Here is a 23,467-nt window from a genome sequence, read left to right as displayed (position 1 = left end):
AAATAGCAAAGTACACAGCAGATGAGACAGGATCCACGTTAGAATCACATCCGAGGAGCCTAGAGTGACAAATTTCATGGGCGTTCTGGCCCATCTCCTAACAGAGATCACCTTCAGTCCAAATCATAGGCTCCTTACCAATATCTAACACATTTTGGGGCTTCCCTCAGTCTGCTCCCACCTTGAGTTGTATTCACTGGAAGCCCCCTTTCCTAAGGAAAAGATTTGGGTGTGTCAGTTTTCCTCCATCTTTCTGCTTGTCTCTTTGAATTGTATTCACTGGACCAGTCTCTTCCTCACTTTGGACAACAAAGGGCTCAAACTTTTTATTTGTTGTTCAGTTGTGTCCAACTGTAGCACCCCAGGACCTTCTCTCCTCCACTGGCTCCTGAAATCTGGCCAAGCTCATGCTCATTGTTTCCATGACATCATCTTTGACCATCTCCTCCTTTTGCTTTTGATCTTTCCCACCATCGAGGTATTTTCCAGTGAGTCCTGTCTTCCTATGAGGTGACCAGAGTACTAAGCTTCAGCTTCAGTCTGTGACCTTCCAAGTGAAAAGCCTGAATTCATTTCTCCAAGTTCTGACTGATTTGATCTCGTTGCTGTCCAAGGAACTCTGCAAAGTCTTTTCTTAGCTTCACAATCCAGGAGCATCGATTCCACGGCACCTGACTTTCCTTCAAGTCCAGCTGTCCCAGACATCTATCGCTGCTGGAAAACCCATAGTTTGACCTTTGCTATCAAAGTGAAGCCTCTGCTTTTCAGTCCGCTGGCCAGATTTGCCAGAGCTTTCCTTCCGAGGAGTTTGCATCTTTTCATTTCATGGCTACAGTTGCTGTCTGCAAGTGATCTTTGAGCCCAAGAAGATACAATTGGACTCTGCCTCCATTTCTTCCTTCTCTGTTTGCCGGGAAGCGATGGGACCAGTTGACAATTCACTTCAAATAGACGGCTAGAACTCAAGAGAGATGCTTGGGGGGAGGGAAGGCAATTCCAAGAAATGGAGGTCAAGAGCGATCAGGTGAATCAAGAAAGAGGGTCACCCCCTTGCTATCTTCCTTGAATAAAGGGGATTCCCATGAATTCACTTTAACAAGATACAGACAGGGATGAAACTCACCAATCCTGTCCTTCCCTTAAGAAAATGCCAGGCCAGAATGAGACATCTATTTTTGGACATGGCTAGTGTGGACAGTTTTAGCTTGATTTTGCAGATTTGTCACAAACGTTTTGCTTTTCTTCTCTAATTGATGGGTGTATGGAAAAGGGGAGAAGGGTCTAACCATTCTCCCCCCAAAGGAAAAGAGAACAGAAGGCAGGCTGGAAAGAATCACAGATAAGCAGGACAGCTGCGAAAGTTACATGTTGAATTTTTAATACAGGTTGTCCCAAAAGTCTTTAATGTGGTTTTAAAATATGCTTTTAAAAAATGTAAATGAAGGTGGCCTAGCTATACCAGACTGAAAACTATATTATAAAGCAGCAGTCATCAAAACCATTTGGTACTGGCTAAGAAATAGAGTAGTCGATCAGTGGAATAGGTCAGATTCAAAAGACAAAATAGTCAATGACTATAGCAATCTAATGTTTGACAAATCCAAAGACCCCGGCTTTAGGGGTAAGAAATCACTTTGACAAAAATTTCTGAGAAAATTGAAAATTAATATGGCAAGAAGTAGGCACTGATCTATATCTAACACCCTATACCGAGATAAGGTCAAAATGGGTTCATGATTTAGATATAAAGAGGGATATTATAAACAAATTAGAAGAACAAAGGATAGTGTATCTCTCAGATCTGTGAAGAAGAAGGAATCTGTGGCCAAAGAAGAACTGGAGTACATTACTGAATACAAAATGGATAATTTTGATTATATTGTTAAAAAGTTTTTTGTATAAACAAAACCAATGCAGACGAGATTAGAAGGGAAGCAATAAACTGGGGGAAAATGTTTACACTCAAAGATTCTGATAAAGGCCTCTTTCTAAAATATAGTTCTAAATTTCTAAATATGGAGAGAATTGACTCAGATTTATAAGAATTCAAAACCTTCTCCAATTGATAAATGGTCAAAGGACATGAACAATTTTCAGATGAAGAAATTGAAACCATTTCTAGTCATATGAAAAGGTGCTCCAAATCACTATTGATCAGAGAAATGCAAATGAAGACAACTCTGAGATACCACTACACACCTGTCAGATTGGCTAAGATGACAGGAAAAAATAATGATGAATGTTGGAGGGGATGCGGGAAAACTGGGACACTACTGCATTGTTGGTGGAGTTGTGAACGAATCCAACCATTCTGGAGAGCAATCTGGAATTATGCCCCAAAAATTATCAAATTGTGCATACCCTTTGATCCAGCAGTGTTTCTATTGGGCTTATAGCCCAAAGAAATACTAAAGAAGGGAAAGGGACCTGTATGTGCCAAAATGTTTGTAGCAGCCCTATTTGTAGTGGCTAGAAACTGGAAAATGAATGGATGCCCATCCATTGGAGAATGGCTGGGTAAATTGTGGTATATGAAGGTTATGGAATATTATTGTTCTGTAAGAAATGACCAGCAGGATGAATACAGAGAGGATTGGCGAGACTGACAGGAACTGATGCTAAGTGAAATGAGCAGAACCAGGAGATCATTATACACTTCGACAACGATATTGTATGAGGACATATTTTGATGGAAGTGGATTTCTCTGACAAAGAGACCTAACTGAGTTTCAACTGATAAATGACGGACAAAAGCAGCTACACCCAAAGAAAGAACACTGGGAAACGAATGTGAACTATCTGCATTTTTGTTTTTCTTCCCGGGTTATTTATACCTTCTGAATCCAATTCTCCCTGTGCAACAAGAGAACTGTTCGGTTCTGCAAATATATATTGTATCTAGGATATACTGCAACATATCCAACATATAAAGGACTGCTGGCCATCTAGGGGAGGGGGTGGAGGGAGGGAGGGAAAAAAATTGGAACAGAAACGAGTGCAAAGGAAATGTTGTAAAAAAAAAATTACCCTGGCATGGATTCTGTCAATATAAAGTAATTATTAAATAAAAATTAAGAAAAAAAAAAGACAACTCTGAGGTACCACCACACACCTCTCAGATTGGCTAAGAAAGACAATGATAAATGTTGGAGAGGATGTGGGAAAAGTGGGATACTAATACATTGGTAGAGTTGTGAGCGGATGCAACCATTCTGGAGAGCAATTTGGAACTATGCCCAAAAGGCTATCAAACTGTTTTGATCCAGCTGTGTTTCTATTGAGCTTGTATCCCAAAGAGATCAGAAAGGAGGGAAAGGGATCCACATGGGCAAAAATGTTTGTTAGCCTTTTTTTGCAGTGGCAAGGAACTGGAAACTGAGTGGATGCCCATCAGTTAGAGAATGGCTGAATAAGTGATGGTATATGAATGTTAGGGAATATTATTATTCTGTAAGAAACGACCCAGGATGATTTCAGAGAGGCCTGGAGAGACTTACATGAACTGATGCTGAGTGAAATGAGCAGAACCAGGAGGTCATTATACATAGCAACATCAAGATTATACGATGATCACTTCTGATGGACGTGGCTCTCTTCAACAATAAAATGATTCAGGCCAGTTCCAATGGTCTGATGATGAAGAGAGCCATCTGCACCCAGGGAGAGGATTATGGGAACTGAGTGTGGATCACAACATAGTATTTTCCTTTTTTTTTTTTTTTTTTTTTTTTTTTTTTTTGCATTTTTTTCCTTTTTGATCTGATTTTCCTTGTGCAGAATGATATTTGTGGAAATATATAGAGAGGAATTGCACATGTTTAACATATATTGGATCACTTGCTAACTGGGGGAGAGGGTGGGAAGAAGGAAGAAAAAAAATTAGAATGCAGGATTTTGTAAGGGTGAATGTTTATTATTGTTGAAGAGGGCCACATCCATCAGAATTGATCATCCTATAGTATTGTTGTTGACGTGTATAATGATCTCCTGGGCCTGCTCAGTAATATCCTTTTAAATAGGATATTAAAGAAGACATATAAAAAGTAATTAAAAACACACAAAAGAAATCAATGAAATGGATGTATGGCAAGGAATCCTGTAATCAACTGAGAGAGAATTAACTAGAGATGGAGAAATAAAAAGCTTTAATTTAAAAAATGGAAAAAATGTGGAGAAAGATAATAGCAGGCAAAACATAGGAGGAAGTGTAATATTTAGGAAGAGAGTCTATTAAAGACATGGCCTCATATGTTTATATGCAAAGCACAAAATGTGGGTAATAAACAGTAACTTATAGAAACTAATGCACAGAAGAAAATTTGACCTCCTAGATACTGTTGAAATTCGGTAGAATGGGATTGATGATGAATTTGGCAATAAAAGGGTATGTTTTATTTAAAAGGAAGACTGTATTTAAAAACTACAATACAATAATCCGAACAGAATAAACAGGTTGGAGAACATTTGGTAAGGATCCAAGGAAGGAGAATCAGAAATGGTCCTGCTGTACAGAGTTATGTGAATTACGTGGGAAAAATAAAAATTTATATGTTTTCTACCTACACTAGACTGACTCAGAACAAACAGGTTTCTCCATCTCTAGTTAATTCTCTCTCAGTTGATTACAGGATTCCTTGCCATACATCCATTTCATTGATTTCTTTTGTGTGTTTTTAATTACTTTTTATATGTCTTCTTTAATATCCTATTTAAAAGGATATTACTGAGCAGGCCCAGGAGATCATTATACACGTCAACAACAATACTATAGGATGATCAATTCTGATGGACGTGGCCCTCTTCAACAATGAGATGAGCCAAATCAGTTCCAACAGAGCAGGAATGAACTGAACCAGCTACACCCAGGGAAAGAACTCAGGAAGATGACTATGACTACTACGTAGAATCCCCAATCCCTCTATTTTTGTCCGCCTGCATTTTTGATTTCCTTCACAGGCTAATCGGACACTATTTTAAAGTCCAATTCTTTTTGTACAGCAAAATAACTGTTTGGACATGTATACATATTTTGTATTTAACTTATACTTCAACATATATAACATGTATTGGTCATCCTGCCATCTGGGGGAGGGGATTGGGGGGAAGGAGGGGAAAAGTTAGAACAAAAGGTCTTGCAACTGTCAATGCTAAAAAATTACCCCTGCATATAACTTGTAAATAAAAAGCTATAAAAAAGAATATTACCCTAAAGAAATATGAAAAAGTTGTTCCTTTTAAAGAGCACACTTCAGTGACTGGTAAAGATATTACAGGAATTGTTGCTATGGAAAATTGAAGATTTCAAGCCAACAATAAAACAACATTAGTCACAATGAATTGTAAACAAACAAACAAAAAGGCTCCAAACTAACAAACTATTTTTGTAAAAACAGAGTAATGAGTCCTCAGAAAATAAAGACCTGCAGAGGGGAAAAAAAAATTATCCATGTATACATGTTGAAAATAAAAAGCTTTAATTAAAAAAAAAAAAGAATGAAAACAATGTGGAGAGAGAAGGGCAGGCAAAACCTAGGAGGAAGTGTAACATTCAGGAAGAGAGTCTATTAAAGATATGGCCTCGTGTTTATATGCAAAGCACAAAATGTGGGTAATAAACAGAGTAATTGATAGAAATTAATGCACAGAAGAAAATTTGACCTCATACTGTTTTTATTTTATATTTAAATATATATATTTTTTGAAAATAAAAGGCTCTAATTTAAAAAAATTGAATTACTCTTTTTTGGTTGTTTCTTAAAGTAACACTAAATCAACATCACTGATCAATACATGATCAAAGCCTGAAAGCTAACATGCTCAATGTAGAATATTGTATATAGACATCTTAAACTCAACATGTCTAAGACTGAACTCATGATCTTTCCTCCCCATTTTCCCCCTCTTCCTAACTTTCCTATTAGCTCAAGGGCACCACCATCTTCCTAATTACTGTCCCAGTCGCAACCTTGATGTCATCTTTGACTCTTTATTTTTGCCCCATATCCATGCCCCCTTCCCTCCTCTGCCACTGCCCTTACCCTGGTGTAGGCCCTCAAGCCTGGACTATGGCATTAGCTGTTGAGGGGGACCTAGGGTGGGACGGTTCTGCCTCCCTTCGGGTTCTCTCCACTCCAGTCCATCCTCCATCCAGCCACCAAAGGGATCTTCCTAAAGTGCAGGTCTGACCATGTCATGTACCGCTCTCCACTTCACTCCATAAACTCCAGGGGCTCCCTATCACTTCCTGTTTCAAAGCCCTCCAGGGTCTGCCCCCTCCTGCCTTTCCAGTCTTCTTACACTTTACTCCTTCAGATGTCCTCTTTCATCCAAAGATACTGGCCTCCTGTTTATTCCTACATGTGATTCTCCATCTCTCAGTTCTGGAAGGCTCCCCCTCCGTGTCTCCACCTCCTGGAGTCCCTGATCTCCCTAAGTGTCAGCAAAAATCCCACCTCCTAGCACCAGCCCTGAAGTCAGGAGAACCTGAGTTCAAATCTGGTGTCAGACACTTAACACTTCCTAGCTGTGTGACCCTGGGCGAGCCACTTAACTCCAATTGCCTCAGCAAAAAAAAGGAGGAAAGAAAGAAAGAAAGAAAGAAAGAAAGAAAGAAAGAAAGAAAGAAAGAAAGAAAGAAAGAAAGAAAGAAAGAAAGAAAGAAAGAAAGAAAGAAAGAAAGAAAGAAGAAAAGAAGGAAGGAAGGAAGGAAGGAAGGAAGAAAGAAAGAAAGAAAGAAAGAAAGAAAAAGAAAAGAAAAGAAAAGAAAAGAAAAGAAAGGAAAAGAAAAGAAAGGAAAAGAAAAGAAAAGAAAAGAAAGGAAAAGAAAAGAAAAGAAAAAGAAAAGAAAATTCCACCTTCTACCTGATTCCCCTTAATTCTAGTAACTTCCCTCTGGGGATTATTTCCAATTTTATCCTGTCAATAATGTATTTCTACGTACTTGTTTGCATATTACCTCCTTCATTAGATTTGGAGCACAATGAAAGCAGGGTTTGTTTTTTGCCTCTTTTTGTATCCCCAGTGCTTAGCACAGTGCCTGGCACATAGTAGGCACTTAGCCAATGTTTGCCAACTGACTGATTTCCTCCAAAGGGTGAGTAGGGAGGGGGTGCCTTTTCACATATTTTCTTTAAAGTTATATTTGTTCCTTATAATCTTTTTGATTCCATTGTTTTTTGTTTCCATTAAAATGTTCTGTTTTACATATATTGGATTACTTGTCATCTGGGGGGAGGGGGGAGGAATTGGAACACTACGTTTCACAAAGATCACTGTTGAAAAATGACCCATGCATGTGTTTTAAAAATAAAAAGCTATAATAATAATAATAGTGAATTAAAAAAAAAAGATTTCTGTTTTCATCAGCCAAGTTCCTCCTTCTCATCCGTGGACCCCAACTCCCCCAGTTGAGACCACATACACACATGGGGTAAAACTCTTTGTTACTAACATGTCTAGTCAATCCAAACACATTTTCCTATGTTCAGAAAATTGTCCAAAAGAAATTGTGTCATTGTGCATCCTGAGTCTTTCACCTCAGGGGGTAGCATGGTACAGCATTAGTCCTCCAGTATCCCGCTAATCATGCTGCTGATAAAAGTTCAGCACAATCACGTGCCATCACGCTTATATACCTTAACTTGCACAGCCATTCCCTGATTACTAGGCACTCTCCCAGATTCCCACTCTTCGCCACCTCAAAAAGTATTGAAAATATAAAATATAAAAATTCATTTTGAACTCGGGTCCTCCAGACTCCAGGACCAGTGCTTCCCCAGACTCCAGGACCGGCGCTTACCCACTCTACTACTTAGCTGGCCCCTCTAAATGTGTAAATTCTCAAAGTTTGTTTTCCTTAGGACTAATCCCTTCCTTAATCTACCTTTCCTCCAATCCCCTCTTCTCACTTTCCCTTGCTACTTTTCCAATGAGTGAAATGGATTTTTGTACTCCTCTCTCTGTCTCTTGTCTTCCTCTCTCTCTCTCTCCCCCTCTCTTCATTTCCCTCCTCCTCCTCCTCCTTCTTCTTCTTCCTCCCTCTACTTCTCCCTCTCCCACTCCCTCTTCCTTCCTTCCTTTCTCTCTCTCTCTCTCTCTCTCTCTCTCTCTCTCTCCTCTCTCTCTCTCTCTCTCTCTCTCTTCTTTTGACCAATTCATTTGAGGGTGAGGTTCAAGTATTAACCACCACCATTGCCCTTTCTCCTTGTTTGTAGGTGAGATAACTTTCCCTAACTTTCCTTTCCCTTCTTCTTCCTCCAACTCCCAGCATTCTCCTCTTCCTCTCTCCTTTCTTCTCTTAAGAGTGCCCTGATCAGAGCACCTGAGCCAGCATCCCCCAGGGACAAAGGAAGCTCAATGAGCCACCCAACTTCTGGTGCTTTGGAGCCTTACCTGGGACCTCAAATATGTTCAAGGTGATTATAAAAACATCTTCGGTCTCATTTAAATCCAACCCAGAGGCAGCATCTCTTGAACAGCAGATAGTTTCAGGGAGGAACCTTGATTCCCTGAAGCTAAGCTTATAAAGGTTTGTCCTATGGTTGGAATAGCTTCTTGTTTGCCCCATTCTACATTCTTGACGTCCATTGTCCATTGAATACCTTTCTCTTCTCCACTTTTGGGAGACTCTAAATGGGAGCCAAGACCTAAGGAAGAAAACAAACATTTATTAAGCACCTACTATGTGCCAGGCACTACATTAAGCACCTTACAAATATATCAGTTGATGCTCGCAAGTCTAGTAGATAAGTGCTGTTATCATCTCCATTTCACAATTGAAGAATTTGAGATTATATGTGACTTGCCCAGGGTCTCACAGCTAGTGTTTGAGGTAGAATTTAACTCAGGTCTTCCAGAGTCCAGGCCAAGTGCTCTATCCATTTTTGTCACTTAGATGCTTCAGGCACTTTGTTTTTAAGTATCTCTTCCCTGGGGATATGGAGTGGAGGTGTAAGGATCGCTTAGTAGGGAGAGAAAGGATTATGCAAACACTAATCGCTTCCTTCGGCAGCTGCCGTTGCTATTATTGTGATAACTCAAGTGTGAGCCCCTTAGCATTGCAGTTACCAGAGAGGATTCTGGTTACTCTGAACTTCTCTTCAAGCAGACATGCTTGTATCTTCTAACGAATCATTTCTGATAGCCGGGCTAATATCCAAAATGGTTTTTGTCTTCTCCAGAAGTCACTTCTCCTTTGGTCACTTTCAAGAGGGAAAGACAGGAAGACATGAGAAAGAAGTGACCAGGGTGGCATAGTGGATAGACCATTGCACAGGGAGTTGCCAGGACCTGAATTCAAATCCTACTTCAGACACTTTCTTGGCTGTGTGATACTGGGTAAGTCATTTAACCTGTCTTGCTTTCAGTTTCCCCCTCAGTAAAATGGAGATAATAATAGGACCTTCTCCACAGGATTGTTTGGAGGATCATAGGAGATAATATTTGCAAAGTTCTTTGCAAACCCTCAAGCCCTGGATGAACGCTAGCTAAAACGGGTCTGGGCAACCCCATGTGAAGGGACACAGGCGCATTGCGGCCATCAATCCCCTCCCCCCCCCCCAATCTGTCACTGTCCAGATCCAAGCTTCTTAAACTGTGGGGCTCCATCTCATGTGGGGAACCCGAAAAATTCAGCAACGGTATAGATAGCAAACATTCCACCAAGATTTAATTCTTTACGTAAAAGTAAACGGGTCCATATATCTCATTAGTACGGAAATTTGCTTTCATCTGTAATAAAGGGTAAAATGATATGCTTACCAAAGAATTGTTTTAAAATACATTTCTTTATGATTTCTTATGAGCAAATGGTTGCTTTGTATACCCATTTTATATGCCCGGAGTCATGTAAAAATTTCATGGAGAGAAGAGGGGTCACCGCCCTCTCTCCCCACTCCCCCCTCTCCTCCCCTGCCTTCCTCCCAGGCTTGCATCCTCGCCCCTACTTCCCGGGAAAAGACTGGGGCGGGCCGTCGATCTACCCCGTCGCCACAGCAGGCCCTACAGCCCCAGCAGGCCACGCCCCTCGGCGTTGCCCGGACGCGATTCGGGGCCCCTGGGCGGCGGCCTCAGAGACCCCGGCGTTCCCATTGGCCGTCGCCTGCGTCTCTACGCCGCGCTCTCCAGATTGGCTGAGTCCTCGAGGGGCGGGCATACAAAGAAGGCGCTGATTGGGCGGCGGGGAAGCCCTATAGGGGTGCGGCACCGGTTTTGAAAGCGAGGCTGCTGGGACACCTGGTGCAGTAGAGGTGCTGGGGCTCGGAGTTCTTTTGCTCTTCCGACGCGGCGAGAGACCAGCGAGTAGCCATGGTAACTTCTCTCACGGGGCCTAGCCCTCCGAACCTTTCTCAGATCCAGGAGAGAGCCGTTCGTGGCCCTAACCTTCCCTACTCAGGCGCCCGGGGCCTGGGTTCCAGTTTTTCCTCAGCCCGCAGAGCTGTGTGCGCCGCGTGGAGGGGGGGAGGGGGGAGGGGGACCTTCCCGCCCAAGGCATCGAGTCTCTCAGAAGGTACTAGGCCCGAGAGCAATTTTGGGGTGGGTGAGGGGCGGGGCAGTGCTGGGAGTACCCTGAGTGTACTCCCACTCTCCTTCCTGCTCCCTATCGCGTTCGTTATCCTGCTCCCATTCTTGCTTCCGCTCCCCATCCTGCTCTGGCTTCTGCTTCCTAACACGCTCAGTATTCCGCTTCCGCTCCCTATCCCACTCCGGTTCCCACTTCTGCTCCCTAACACACTCCGTATCCCGCTCCCATTCCTGCTTCCACCCCCCATCCCACTCCTGTTCTTGACCCTGGTCAGGATTGGTGGGGTGGCCTTTGGGCCTGTGCACTCGGGAGATCCCTCTGTATTCTCCGGAGAAGGGAGGGGCCTGAGGGTGGACCTTCGGTGGGAGCCGCCCGGGATGATCCACGATCACTTACTAATTGATCTCTACGCGATCGTGTTCTTTCCCTCTTCAGCAATCTCCCAACAACACTCTGGGCTATAGAGCTAGCTTTGCCGAAGAGGCCAAGGTGATTTCGGATCAGCTCCAAGGCCAAGAGGGAGCAGATGTTTCCACCATAGAGGCTGAGGTCCCACCTCCCGAGCTGGCTTCCTCTGATTCTTTCCTGGTCTCAGCAGCTGTCGTGGAGGGCCAGGAGCAGCGGCCCATTGACAACCCGGCCACGCCCCCTGCTCCAGAGCAGCAGGAGCCTAAACTAGCAATCACCGGTTCCCAGAACCTTTTGTTTCTCGAGGAGGCGCCAGCTTCAGAGGAGGCTGCCAGCCCTGTCGACTCAATCAGATGGCAACTTAATGTGACCATGGAGCTCTGTAGCCTGTCCCCCGATGGCATCCAGGCTGGTGATCCCAGTACCGTGACCTCTCAGCCAAGCACTGAGCTCAATCAAACCTGTGTGCTTAGTGCAGCTAGTCCTCCTCCCCCTGAAACAGTCCAGGCAGAAGGCAGCCAGACCCCAGATGATGGAGCCAGTGGAGAAGGGCCCCTGTTGACCACCCAGGATCTCTCTGACACACCCATGGATAAGACTTTCTTATTTAGCCAGGCTACCTTTGTGACCTCCACTCCACATGGAGCTTCGGGAGGGTTGAAGCTGCTCAAAGCAGCACCTGGTTTTTCCTTCCCAGACAGCCCCCCGATTCGGGAAGCCCCCAGTTTAGTCAAGGTAGAGCAGCCCAGTTCCAGACGACACGGGGTTCTCCCAGCTGCAGGCAGCCCACCCAAGGTCACTGCCAAAAGTGGCCCTTTGGGAAAGGTAGTCCAAGAGAAGAGATCCCTGGGTGGGACCTCTTTAGCTATTTCCAGGAGAGGGCATCAGGCCCTTCCTCTGCCCGGGCAAAAGAGATGGTCAACTGTCCCCTACAAAGCCTCTGCCTTGCCTGTCCTACTCAAATCCAGAAGGGAACCCTTAGCACCTCCGGGACCTCGGCAGCCAAAAGGCAGGACCATGGAGACCAGCAAGATGAAAGAAACAGAGCCAGCATCCAAAGCAGGGAACAACCCACCCTCAACTGCCAAGGTATCTCAGGTGATTAAGCTGCCCCTTCCTGATACACATGCTTGGTCCCAGACATTTGTGGCTCCTAGGGTAAAGGTCATCCTTTTACATGGTTGAAAAGGGGGAGATGCTGGCCCTCTGAATAATCCCTCTCATTAGATCAGTGTTTCTCCCCTTCCCCAAACCAGTCACACTACAAGTTCACTGGGAAGGCTTGGGCCTTCAGGCTCAGTCCTGCTCTGCTGTCAAATAATGGCCTTTGCCCTCCCTGTAAGGATATCAGATTCTCCACTTTCTGTCTGGCCCTGTGTGATCACTTTTCCCTCCTGGGGTAGCTGAGGCAAGAGCAGTGGATAAGGGGCTGAATCCTCCCTGCCATGTGCCCTTGCCCCATCTGTAGCCAGTGATCCAACTGTGAACAAAATCTGTTAAAACAATAGGGGTGTGTGTGTGTGTGTGTGTGTGTGTACGTACATACATGTATGTATTTCAGCTCCTGCGCAGCAAATCAGTGCCCCCTCGATTCTCCTTGCATCAGAGAGGCCCCGCTACTCGAGACCCTAAGGTCAAGGACCCCCAGGTACCTCGGAATTTGAAGCCTTTGGCTCCCAACCAGAGCACCCGATCCAGAGCTCCATCCAGGGCAGGTGAGTTTGGGAAAAGAGGATTCTAGAGAGAGGGCTTGGATACAGTCACCCCACAGGTTCTAGTCTCCTTTCCAGTACTTGCCAAGCCAGCTGAGCTTCCTTCATTAACTAGGGCTATGAGCCCAGCAAGCTGGGCTCCACATGGCTACCTACTGGGTATGGAGAGCTCAGAGAATCCCAACCCCCCTGCAGCTTGGGGCATACACCTGGGCCTGTGCTCCAGGCTGCCTCTGGCTGCAGCCTTGCTAAGTCTCTTAGCCCCTCAAAGACGGTCATGGTCAGAGCCAGAGACGACATGCCAGCAGGGGGCAACACTGATTCAGCAGCTGTGATCTTACCAGGTCTGGATTCCTTTTTTTCAGAGGATCAACCCTCCAGGCAGGAAAAGAAGTCCCAGTCTTCTCTAGGGCAGTCATGCCCTCAGGTAATTGTGAGCTGGCCTCCAAGCCAGTGGGTCCCTCCCTCTAGACCCAGATTTTTCCCAGTAGCAGCTTTGACAGTGCGGGTAGGGGACTGGCCGGGCCCTCTGGGAAAGAGAGAAGTCTCATATGCGGCCACATGGGACAGAGCGTGGGCTGAGAGGCCATGGTGGACGGAGCCTGCGACCCTGGACGAGGCAGCCCGCCGGAGCTTTTGTCTCCTCACCTGTAAGACGGGCACCATGGTAACTACTGTTATGAGAATGAAATAAGGTAATGGATGGAAAGTGTTTTCTAAACCTCTAAAGCAGCGCGCGCACACACAGAAGCTTCGTGTTAGCTCCATCACTTCGGTGTCCTTTTCCCAAAGGAGACAATCAGGACCCTTGTTCTCCTGGGAAGGGAGGGTGGTTGGTTTGAGTTAGAGGGTGGCTGAAGTATTTTAACCTTTTTTCTGTGGTATCTTTTGGGACAGTGCCTTGTGCTGCAGAAACAAGTTGAGGATCTCAAAAGCCAGCTAGGTATGGCGGGGAGAGTAGGGCAGGGGCAGGCGCCCACGGGCAGGGTTGTCCGGTCATCCTTGGCAGCCAATTCCTCAGCACCCTTTTTGACAAAGGCCAATATCCTAGAGTTGGGAGGCAGGTCGACCCTGCCCTCATGCATGGGAGGAGGGAGAAGTTAGGGCCTTGTTTCTGTGTAGCTGGAAGGAGGCTAAGTCACATGGAGAATATGATGGGAAGCGGCCCTGAGTGAGGAGACCACGGTAGGGGCCAGTCGGGGCCGAGGGCAGACCTGCTGCTGTTTGCTCTCCTTCACGGTTCTTCCCAGTTTTCTTTAGCTTTCTGAGCCCCAGGAAAGCTTGAGTAGGGGAGGAGGGCATTGGGCAAATACACAAAGGCTGGGTGGTGGGTCCTGCTTTCCAGGGCCTCACGAATGCCCTTTTATTCCAGCTGCCTTGCAGTGCCTCAGTGGGGAGCTCCAGGGCCATCGAGGTTTGTAGCCAGGGGCAGGGACGGAGGGCTGGAGCAGGATGGGAGATGTGGAGACTCCCTTTGCTCACTTATTTCTTCTCTTCCTCTCTTGGTTCTGTTTGACAGGCTCAGTTCAGGATTCACCCACAGCAAACACAGGGGGCACCACCTGAATGCCAGCTCCTCCCTTCCCCGACTCCAGGACCCTCTTATCCCAAGAAGGGCCCTATTATAGAGTTTTTCCAGGTTCTTGTTTCCCTTAACTCCACCCTGACCCTGTTCCCCACCCTAGACCATTGGAGCTAATAAGCACACGGGTGGGGATCTACCAGTTCTGTTTGGAGGGTTGGCTGAGGCCGGGTTTTATTGAGAGGCCTCATCACTGCGGGATGATAGCTCAGTGACCTCCAGCCACTCTGTCGAGTGGCTGTTCCCCATCCTCACTTGGGACCCCACTACCCAATTTTAGGTGGATTGTCAGGAAGAAATGCCAGGAGAGAGCTGGGTTCCAATCTCCCATCTGAGGGGATTTTAAATGATCATGGCCAGCCAGAAAACTGGAGGGGACTTTCCAGGCCGTCCAGTCTGATGGGACACACACCACACAGATACTAAGTTATCTGTTGGGATTTGAACTCGGGATCTCATAGTTGAAAGCTGAGGGTCAAAAGAGAAATTTGGAAACCACTGTAGTAACCCCAGCAAGAAGAAGAAAGGCCTAGAGTAGTGGCAGCTTGAGTGGGGAAAATGTGGTTAGGTCACAAAAGGCAGCCAGCCAGCATTTTACTTGTTGGGGATTTGGGGGGTGGGGGGTACATTGTTTATGGAGTTTGAGGTATTAGTAGGACTAAGCGAGGACATGTGGCCGAAGCTTGTGGGGATAGGGCATCTCCCCAAGAGCTCAAGACTCCCTCTGACTTGTGGGAGGGCCCCCTAATCTGCGTGAGGGCAGGGGAGTAACGGGTGCTTCTGTCTTGTCAAAGGCAAGATCTCTTTAGGGCCAGGCAGCTTCATTAAGGTTTTAAAGAGGTTCAGGCAAGAGAAAAACACCCTTTTAGAAGGTCGAGAAATACTAATGGGATGGACGGTGATTACTGTCGTTCAATTTAAATCTACACCTTCAGAGCAGAAAAATCTTCTATACGATCCTCTCTGCATATGAAAATGTCCATGTTACTTATGTTTTAAGAATAAAGAAGTGTTTTTTAAAAAAAAAAAAGTCTCCTGCATATATTTGTACTTCAGGACCATTAGCCTAATTCAGTCCGGGGCCCGGTGGAACCCCTGGCACCCCTCCCAAGTGGCAGCCCTGTTCTCCCCAACTTTTGTCTTCTAGCCTCGTCCCCGCCAGCCAGCCTGTCCCAAGCTCCCATTGTGGGCGCTCTCCCGGCCGGTCCTCTGGGTCCAAAACCATTTTGATTAATGCTAGAAACCTTTGTTCTCGGTTGTGAGGGCAGGTTCTCTGGGTTGGGGGAAGATATATTGGGAAATGAAATGATGGGGCCGGGCGGGATCAAAGGAAGGGGATGTATCCAAGGGCTGTTCCAAAGGTTCAATGCACAGGCCTTGGATGTTGGGGGTGAAGGTGAGGAGTCTGGGATGACGCCAAGGAGGTGAGGCTAGAGGGCTGGGAGTCTGAGGGTGGTCTCCATGGTAATGGAGAAAGGGCGGGGCAGAGGGAAAGAATGAGTTTTGGACGGATCGAGTTGAAAATGTCCACTGGCCATTCAGTTTGAGGCATCCAGGAAGCAGTTGTGGGGGTGGGACAGGGATCCTGGGGCATACTGGGTAGGTCCTCAATACAGAGAGGGTCCTTAAATCCAAGGAAGCCCAGGAGATGACCCAGTTATATAGAGAGAAGGGTAGAGGATCCCCTTTCCCCAGGCCCGACCTCTGGCTTCAGTCCATGGAGTCGTCCTCAGCTCCCCAGGCTCCCTCACCCCCCTATCTCAGCTGTGACCAGATCTTCCCTCTGCCAGGGCCCCCAGTCATGTGCAGACCCTCATTATATCACAGCCAGACCAATGCAAAAGCGGCTGCCTCAGTCTCCCTCCATGTCGGAGCCATCTTCCCTCCAGTTATCTCCCTCTGCTGGAAAACTAACTCCACTACATTTCTCCTTGGATTTCCTGATGGCTCCTTTTGCCATGATCTTTATTAGTTATGGGAGAGAGCTGGACTGCTCTCTTCTCTTCTACCCCATGGGCCATGGTCATCCATCTCCTGAGTTCCAAGGCTAGAAGATGCTTCCCGAGATGGTGGGCAAAGTGCTGGACCTGTGGGCTCTCCCCTGACCTCCCCCTCGCCCCTGGCCGCCCTCCAGTCCCGACGGGACCCTCACCTGGAGAAGGTCCTTCCCCGTGGCCCTCCGTGCCAGCCCCCGCCTGGCACGCAGCTAAGCTAGCGAGTCCCCGAGGCCACGTTGGATCGCGGCCAAACTCGTCAGCCCCGTTTTGCTTAAGCGTGCGTCCCGGCCTCCTGTTCTGTACAATCCGGAGCATAATAGCGTCCAGCTCCCAGCGTTGTTTAAAAAGGAAATTTGATTCTCTTTATCGGGCACTTAGCAGGGTATCAACACTCAATAAATTAAGGCCTGCTCCTTCCCTCCACGCCTGGAGCTATCTGATACCCCAGGGACCTGTAATTATGGCTCTTTCACCACATCGTGGAGTCCTTAGATCTTACTCGGGCATCCAAGGTACCAAGATCATCTACTGTATCCCCAGCCACAGCCGACCACCCGGACCCCGGTCCTGCCACGACTCAGGAGGGAACGAGGCTGGCGACCTGGTGCGGCTCTGGCTCGCTTCAATTCACCTGCGACTCGAGCCAGAACCTGTCACTGAGGGATGAACTGAGCTCGTTCACACAAAGCCAGAAGCTAAGCCCAACTCATTCGGACAAAGCCAGAGGATGGACTGAGTTCCCACAAAGCTATTTGCAGCCCGGGGAGGAATGATTTGCTCAACTTTAACCGGCCAGGAATTGGCCCGACCAGATCAAGAACCCAGCTCCAAACCTTGCACTTGTCCCGCTCCGTCACACTAGGAACAACAGTGTGATGTTCCCTTGGAGAACTGACCCCAGACAAGTCCCCTCACCTCTCCCTCCCTCACAGTGATTCAGGTGTGGTCCATCATCACTTCCATTGCCTTTCTCTCCACTCCCACCTCGTCTAACCTTACTCGCTTCGTGGGGAGAGCCTCCTTGAGGAGCGTCCGGGCATCTGACGGGAGGAAAATGAGCCTCGAGCCGGAGCCTTCCTGAGCACCCCTCCCGACAATCCGGGAACCGGCTCTCGGGAGGATCCGGCAGCCAGGACTCGGTCAAATTACTCCTGGGCTCCCAATCAAAACCCAGCTGATCCCAATCTCCACAGGAGTTTTGGAAGGCTCTTTACCTGAACAAGTCCTCTTCCAATCAGCTTCCCCCGCCCCTCATCCAGAGGGGAAGTCCCTAGGTGCAGCAGCGGAAGTGGAAGCCCCGCCTCAAGTTCAATCTGGCTTCCCATCAGTCGGGCCCAATTGTTACACTTCCATGCCGAGGCTGCCGTGAGCACCCAATGGTCCTGTTTGAAAACAGCGCTTAACTAAGGGCCTGGCACACAGTGGGTCCAGGATGTTTGTTCCCATTCCCTTTGCAGCAACACAGCCCATAGCAGGGCAGAACTTTGTGGGGGGGCTTCCTGGGCACTGGGAAAAGCTTCCCTTCTGTAGGGGGATAGTGGAAGACTAGGAGGCCCAGATGAGGAAGGCAGACAAAGGGAGATATTCCAAAGGCTGGGGGGGAGGAAGGGAAGACGACATGTTTATTGGCACCAGAGGACCCACGGGGAAGCCCAAGAATTGGCCACAGTATGGTTAGCTGATGATCAAAATGAAAAAATGGGGGTCCTCAATGAAGGCCCCTCGGGAGGCTTTTTCAGGCAAATCCTCATTTCTTTCCATGCTGATGTTGACTTCCCAGAGACGGGGCATTGCTCAGTCTGCCTTTCAACAAGTGGCCAGAGGCCTCTAACCCTGACTGCCAATCAATGCCATTTCTCAGCTACTTGGCCCGTGGTCTCGGGTATACCCTGGTGGCAATGAGAACTTTGAACCATCCTCCCGGTGCCTTTATTAATGAGCATCCTTTATGGCGGGCCTATGTTAACTCCAGAAACCTAGCCAGTCTCTGGAATAAACACAATCCTCTGAAAGGAATAAACAATGTTCTCTTTGACGGACCACCTGCAATAGAACATCCCTGTAGCCAAGAAGGGCTGCTCTGTCTCAAAGGTCATGGGTCAAGCGAGAGTATTTAGCACGGGGCCTTCTTTGTTCCCAGTCCATAAACACCCTTTACAGGAAAGAGACAGACCTCAGGAGCACTGATGCCTGGATAGCTGGGATTCGGGTTGTCCTTGAAGAGGTGCTGATGTGTTACATGTCATCTATTGTCTGTTTCTTATGCTGTCTTAGTGATCACGGCATCTCTTAATGGCACATTACTTTTATGCTAATTTTCCTCTTTTCCTCATCTCTTAAATCAAGGTTCTGAGCAGTAATAACCTTGTCCCCACCCTCTCGAAGACTATGGCGAATTCTGAACCCAGATTAATCCCACAGATTTATAGAAGAAGTGGGAACAGACCATTCAGGGCTCCATGCAAGAAAAATCAGCCTTTGCCTCACTCCGCAAGTACGCCTCCAATCTGGCCCAGTCCCCAAAGCCTGAATCGGCCGGCTCCCATCCAGTGAGACGAGGAGCGCTTCTCTCCTGACCCAGAGGGGCGGCTCACCCCTGGCTTCTGGTTCCTCTGGCGTCCTAGAGGAAGGGAGCAAAAATGAAAACAAACAGGGAGAAACACCTTGTGAAGTCTTTATTTGGTCAGAGAAAACACATGGTAACGTGCCGACGTCGTTCACCCGTTGCACTGTTTGGCCGCCAACCTCTTGTCTCTCTCTTCAGCAATGGTGAGGCGGATGCCCTTGCCTCGGGGCAGAGATATCCAAGGCTTGTTACCCTGGAGGGGAATCGGACCGGGCAGGGATCAGCAAACACCGGTTTTGTACCTCCCCAAACCCAAACCCAGATTGGAGCCATCTGGAAGGTATCCCCAAAAGCCGAGTCAGCCCTCAGAGCCCAAAGAGAAGGGCCACACGGCAGTGGCCACCAACTCAATCCCCCAGGCAGTCAACTCGAGGACTGAACCCTATCTCCCGGAGGACTGGCCCCTCTCTGGCCAAGAACCCCCGGGCAGCACTCCACGATCTCAGCGTAGGCCCCCGGCCTTTCTCTCACCAAGCTAGAGAAAAAAAGACAAGCCGGACTCACTTTGCCAATAATGAAAATGTTGGAAAGCCTGGTGGCGAAGCTGTTGCCATTGGCATCCTTCACGTGGACCACATCAAAGGAGCCTGGATGTTTCTCCCTGTTGGTGACCACCCCAATCCGACCCAAGTTGGCTCCACCAGTGACCATGCAGAGATTCCCTGGGCAGAAAGGACAATGGGAGTTTTATGGGTGAGGGTAATCAGAACCTGGGATCGTGGAGCAGGAAGGGGGCACATCTCAAGGGGAGTCTAGTTTGGGGAAGCCCAGAAAGTCTTAACACCAGAGGCTTTCGAGGCCTGACCTGAAGGTCGGGGGCAGGAAATGGACCAATCTGAAGTCGGGATTTTTCAAGTTACCCACTCTGCCCAACACCTCACACTTCCCCCTTGAGGCTTGGGGATCCCCATTTCCTTGGCTGTTGCCTCAATCTGCATTACAGTCCACTGCCTGGCAACCCTCCCCCACTTTGGATGTCCAAGGACGCCCCCCCATCGAGCTGGGTGCCAAGCTCTGATACACAGTGTCCCCATACCAGTATCAAACTTGATGAAATCTGTGATCTTGCCAGTCTCCAGATCGATTTGAACGGTATCATTGACTTTGATGAGTGGATCCGGATAGCGGATGGTGCGGGCATCATGGGTCACCAGATGGGGGATGGCCTTGGTACCCACAAAGGTCTTTCTCACTTTGCACAGCTTATACTGCGGACGCAGGAAGAACCGTCAGTCATCGGAAGCCAAGCTGCGTGTTGATGACAGACTCGGCGCCTCACTGGGAGGGAGCATGGCCAGGCCCTCCCAGTTTGGTCTATGAGGCCCAAGAACACGATTCAGAGGGAGGGCCCTGGGCCTTAAGGTGATGGGGACTAACCGCCAGGAATTAACATGCCTCTTCCAAGGCAGAATATGTTATGCTCCGCCCTCCCCCTGCCTGCTCCTCTTCCACTACTTGTAACCCAGGGCCCCCTTTATTTAGAAATCACTCAAGGTTTAAATCTATACCCGATCCCCACCCCTACCCAAGGGCCACAGGTACTCAATTCAAACCCCATCTCCAACTCTGGCTCCCAATGTCGGTCATCTCCTCATGCCCCCCAGCCCCCATCTCTACTACAAATCATCTCACTTCTGGATCACAGACAGGAAATCCGCCTTCCCCACTTGGGGGGTGGGGGGAGAGCGGGCGCTTGGGAGCGTCTCCCATTCACCTTTGCCTCCTCGGCTGTGATGCGATGAACGGCAAAGCGGCCCTTGGTGTCGTAAACCAGACGGAAATTCTCGCCGGTCTTCTCGATGCTGATGACATCTGATTTCAACCGGTTGTGACAATTAGAGAGGGGACGGGTAACCCTCCCCCACAAACAGGAAGCCTCACGAGCAAGAGAGGGATTGGGGACCCATTTGGGGGAGCCCAGGCTGCGCTCCCGCCTCTGGTTTCCATGTACTCACCCATGAAGCCCACGGGATAGGTGGTGTCCGTGCGGACCTTGCTGTCAATCTTGATAAATCTCTGCATGCAGATTTTCTTAACTTCGTCTCCGGTCAGGGCATACTTGAGACGGTTGCGGAGGAAGATGATGAGAGGAAGGCACTCTCTCAGCTTGTGGGGGCCTGTGGATGGTCTGGGAGCCTGGGGAGTAAATGTCACATTTTAGCTCCCATGGCGAACACAGGATGTCTCACAAAGTTGTCTTTTTTTTTTTTTTTTTTTTTTGGAGGCAACTAGGGTGAAGTGACTTGCCCAGGATCAGTCACACAGCTAGTTAAATGTCTGAGATCAAATTTGAACTCAGGTCCTCCTGAGTCCCACAAAGTTTTAATGAAGTATTAAGCTATCATGGCTTAAAATGGCACTAAGATGTTGGGGGCACGGGGGGGAATGATGACTCACATCAATATATTGACCTGGAGTAGGCTTGGGGGAAGTAAAGGTTGGAACCAAGCCTTCCTAGTACCAATTAGCCTCTAGCACACTGCTAACAAGCCCATGAACCCGGCTCCCCAAAGTGGAGATGAAGGAGGCTCCCAATTCAAATAGTGCTTTCCCCCTTTTTGGCATCCTTCCCACCCCCACCTCCCATCCAGCTGGCACCAATGAGAACTGCAAAGACAGTTGTGAGCTGGTGAAATGGCAAGTGTGAGGGTGTGGAAGGAGCAAAGCTAAGGCAGGAAAAAAAGGAGCAAAACAGCCCCCTGACCCAAATGTCCTTGTCTGATGTCAGGTTTCTCTTCACATTGGGAACAAAGAGTTTTCTATTCCAAAATTGCTCGTGGGAGGTGGGCGGCCACCAAGATCACCAGGAGGATCCTGGACTAGGATCCACACTAGGGATGGCTGGGGAGCCTCAGCCAGGGAAACTGAAAAGCCTCGTTACCCACATTTCCTTAGGTACCCTAAGGAGCTACAACTGCCCTGGACTCTCAGGGCGCCTACATGCTTCCATGTCTCATAAAGAACTTGTCAGCTGAAGGGGATCCAAAATGCCTCCTTGTTCCATTCTGCTCTTGGGGGGTGGGAGGGGAAAACGGCCCCCAACAAAACCCAATGGAAGCCCTGCAGGAAAGGGCTTCGATCAGGGGGCGGAACAAGACAGCAGAGGGCGGAGGTGCAGGTCGGAAGATGGAGGATGGAGCATTTTGGGGCAGGCTCGTCCAAGGAACCCGGATGTTAACCTTCGGACTCGCTTTTAGCTGTGCCTTAGGTACCCCAAGAACGTTTGAGATAGACATCAAGTGACACGGCCAGGGTCAAGGCCGACCCTCCCTCCTCCATCCTTGACCTCTTCCGGCAGGGTTTGTCACTTAACGGTTCGGGCAGGGCCCATCCTCCGCCCCGTGACCCCGATCGGGCCGACCCAGTGCCCGAGGTTTACTCACAAACACGCCGGTCAGCTTGTCCAGCATCCAGTGCTTGGGGGCGGCCACGCGCTTCAGGTGTTTCTTGGGTCCACGAGCCTGCGGACAGACCGCAGGGGTTCAGGAGACTACCGGATCCCGAGGCTCCCCCGCCCCACCCCGCTCCCGGGGGCCCCAAAGCGGGGATATCCGGAAGGTAGTGCGGGACGCCCCGTGTCTCCGAGCGGCCCCGAGCGGCTTTTACCCTTAGGCCCCGCCGCCCCTCCCCTGCCCGGCCGCTCTGAGGGGCCGCCGGCCCGGGGGATGGAGGACGATTGGAACTGGGCCGAAGGCGGACAAGGAAGACCCACCATAGCTGCGACGAGCCGGGGGAAAAGGACCCGCGGCTTCCGGTGATCCAAGGAAATAGGCGAGGGCTGGGGCATTCCAAGGCCCGCCTCTTCCGGCGGGCGGCGGGGCTGAGCGCACTGCTCTGCTGCCTCCTGCCGTTCGGAGGCCGCCAGGCACCTGGCGGCACGCGAACTGGGCGGGGCTACGGGACGGGGCGGGGCGCCTCTTGGGTCGCTCGGAGGACGGTCCGGCCCGGAAGCCCCGCCCTCCTGCCCTCGGGAGGGAAAAGTGCCGGCCTAAGGTGAGGAGATGGGCGCCCTCGGAACGAGGCCTGTGAGGCATGGATGCTGACAGCCGTCTGTTGGAGGCAGGTCCCCCCTCTCCCCACCCCCACCCCGGCCCCTGGCTTCTCTGTCGTAGGCGCCCGGCTCGGCCCCAAGGGAGAAAGCCTTAGGGACGATAGAGCCGAGGCTGCCTTGGCTTGTGCTCTCTCTGAGGATGGGCCAGGAGGCCGCGGCATCTGGAGAGCCGACCCGGCCCCTTCTTCCTGGGCTCTTGCAGCATCCATGGCTTCGTAGGGATTCGAACTCGGGACGCTACAGGGAGTAAACGCGAATGGGAAGGCAGAGGGCTGGAAGAGGGAGGAGGAGGAGCAGGAGCTCTGCTCCGGCAGCCAGGCCTTCTTATGGGGCTCAGGTGGAAGCTTAGCTCGAGCCCCAGATCCCCTTGGGTCTTATAAACAACCCTCTGGCTGGGAGGTTCTAGGATTTAAGGCTACACACAATGGTGAGGTGGAATTCCACATTGAAGGTTGGAAGGGAACTTGGAAGTCCTCAAATCCACCCCCTCATCTAGAGATGCTGGGGAAACTGAGGCTCATAGAGAGCAGGGGACTCAGTCGCTGGGTCTCAAAAGCAGAAAGTAACTG

At 48.9% G+C, this 23,467-nt stretch overlaps 2 protein-coding genes across 4 annotated transcripts; one reads left to right on the top strand and one right to left on the bottom strand.

The window, feature by feature from the left end:
- The first annotated feature begins 10,150 nt into the window (after positions 1-10,150).
- LOC127542598 (uncharacterized protein CXorf49-like) lies at positions 10,151-15,254 on the top strand. 3 transcript variants are annotated; one of them, XM_051968331.1, is made up of 7 exons: positions 10,156-10,308; positions 10,958-12,028; positions 12,492-12,645; positions 13,008-13,069; positions 13,540-13,585; positions 14,015-14,056; positions 14,162-15,254. In XM_051968331.1, exons 1-7 carry the CDS (start codon positions 10,306-10,308, stop codon positions 14,206-14,208), a joined length of 1,425 nt encoding a protein of 474 aa, XP_051824291.1. In that variant the 5' UTR covers positions 10,156-10,305; the 3' UTR covers positions 14,209-15,254. The 3 variants fall into 3 exon arrangements, 1 of the variants encoding a protein (XP_051824291.1); XR_007948759.1 differs by having other exon boundaries at positions 10,151-10,308; positions 10,958-12,019; positions 13,008-13,585; positions 14,162-14,172; XR_007948758.1 differs by having other exon boundaries at positions 10,151-10,308; positions 13,008-13,585; positions 14,162-14,172.
- A 3,627-nt stretch (positions 15,255-18,881) lies between these two features.
- Positions 18,882-22,827, bottom strand: RPS4X (ribosomal protein S4 X-linked). The gene is made up of 7 exons (XM_051968144.1): positions 22,560-22,827; positions 22,231-22,308; positions 20,803-20,983; positions 20,562-20,659; positions 19,884-20,055; positions 19,352-19,509; positions 18,882-19,040 (listed from the first exon to the last, which is right to left on the bottom strand). Exons 1-7 carry the CDS (start codon positions 22,632-22,634, stop codon positions 18,939-18,941), a joined length of 864 nt encoding a protein of 287 aa, XP_051824104.1. The 5' UTR covers positions 22,635-22,827; the 3' UTR covers positions 18,882-18,938.
- Positions 22,828-23,467: the final 640 nt, after the last annotated feature.

Source organism: Antechinus flavipes, chromosome X, assembly GCF_016432865.1.
Source record: "Antechinus flavipes isolate AdamAnt ecotype Samford, QLD, Australia chromosome X, AdamAnt_v2, whole genome shotgun sequence".
NCBI lineage: Eukaryota > Metazoa > Chordata > Mammalia > Dasyuromorphia > Dasyuridae > Antechinus > Antechinus flavipes.
The sequence above is the reverse complement of the archived record's forward strand: the minus strand, read 5'-3'. Positions and strand labels throughout refer to the sequence as shown.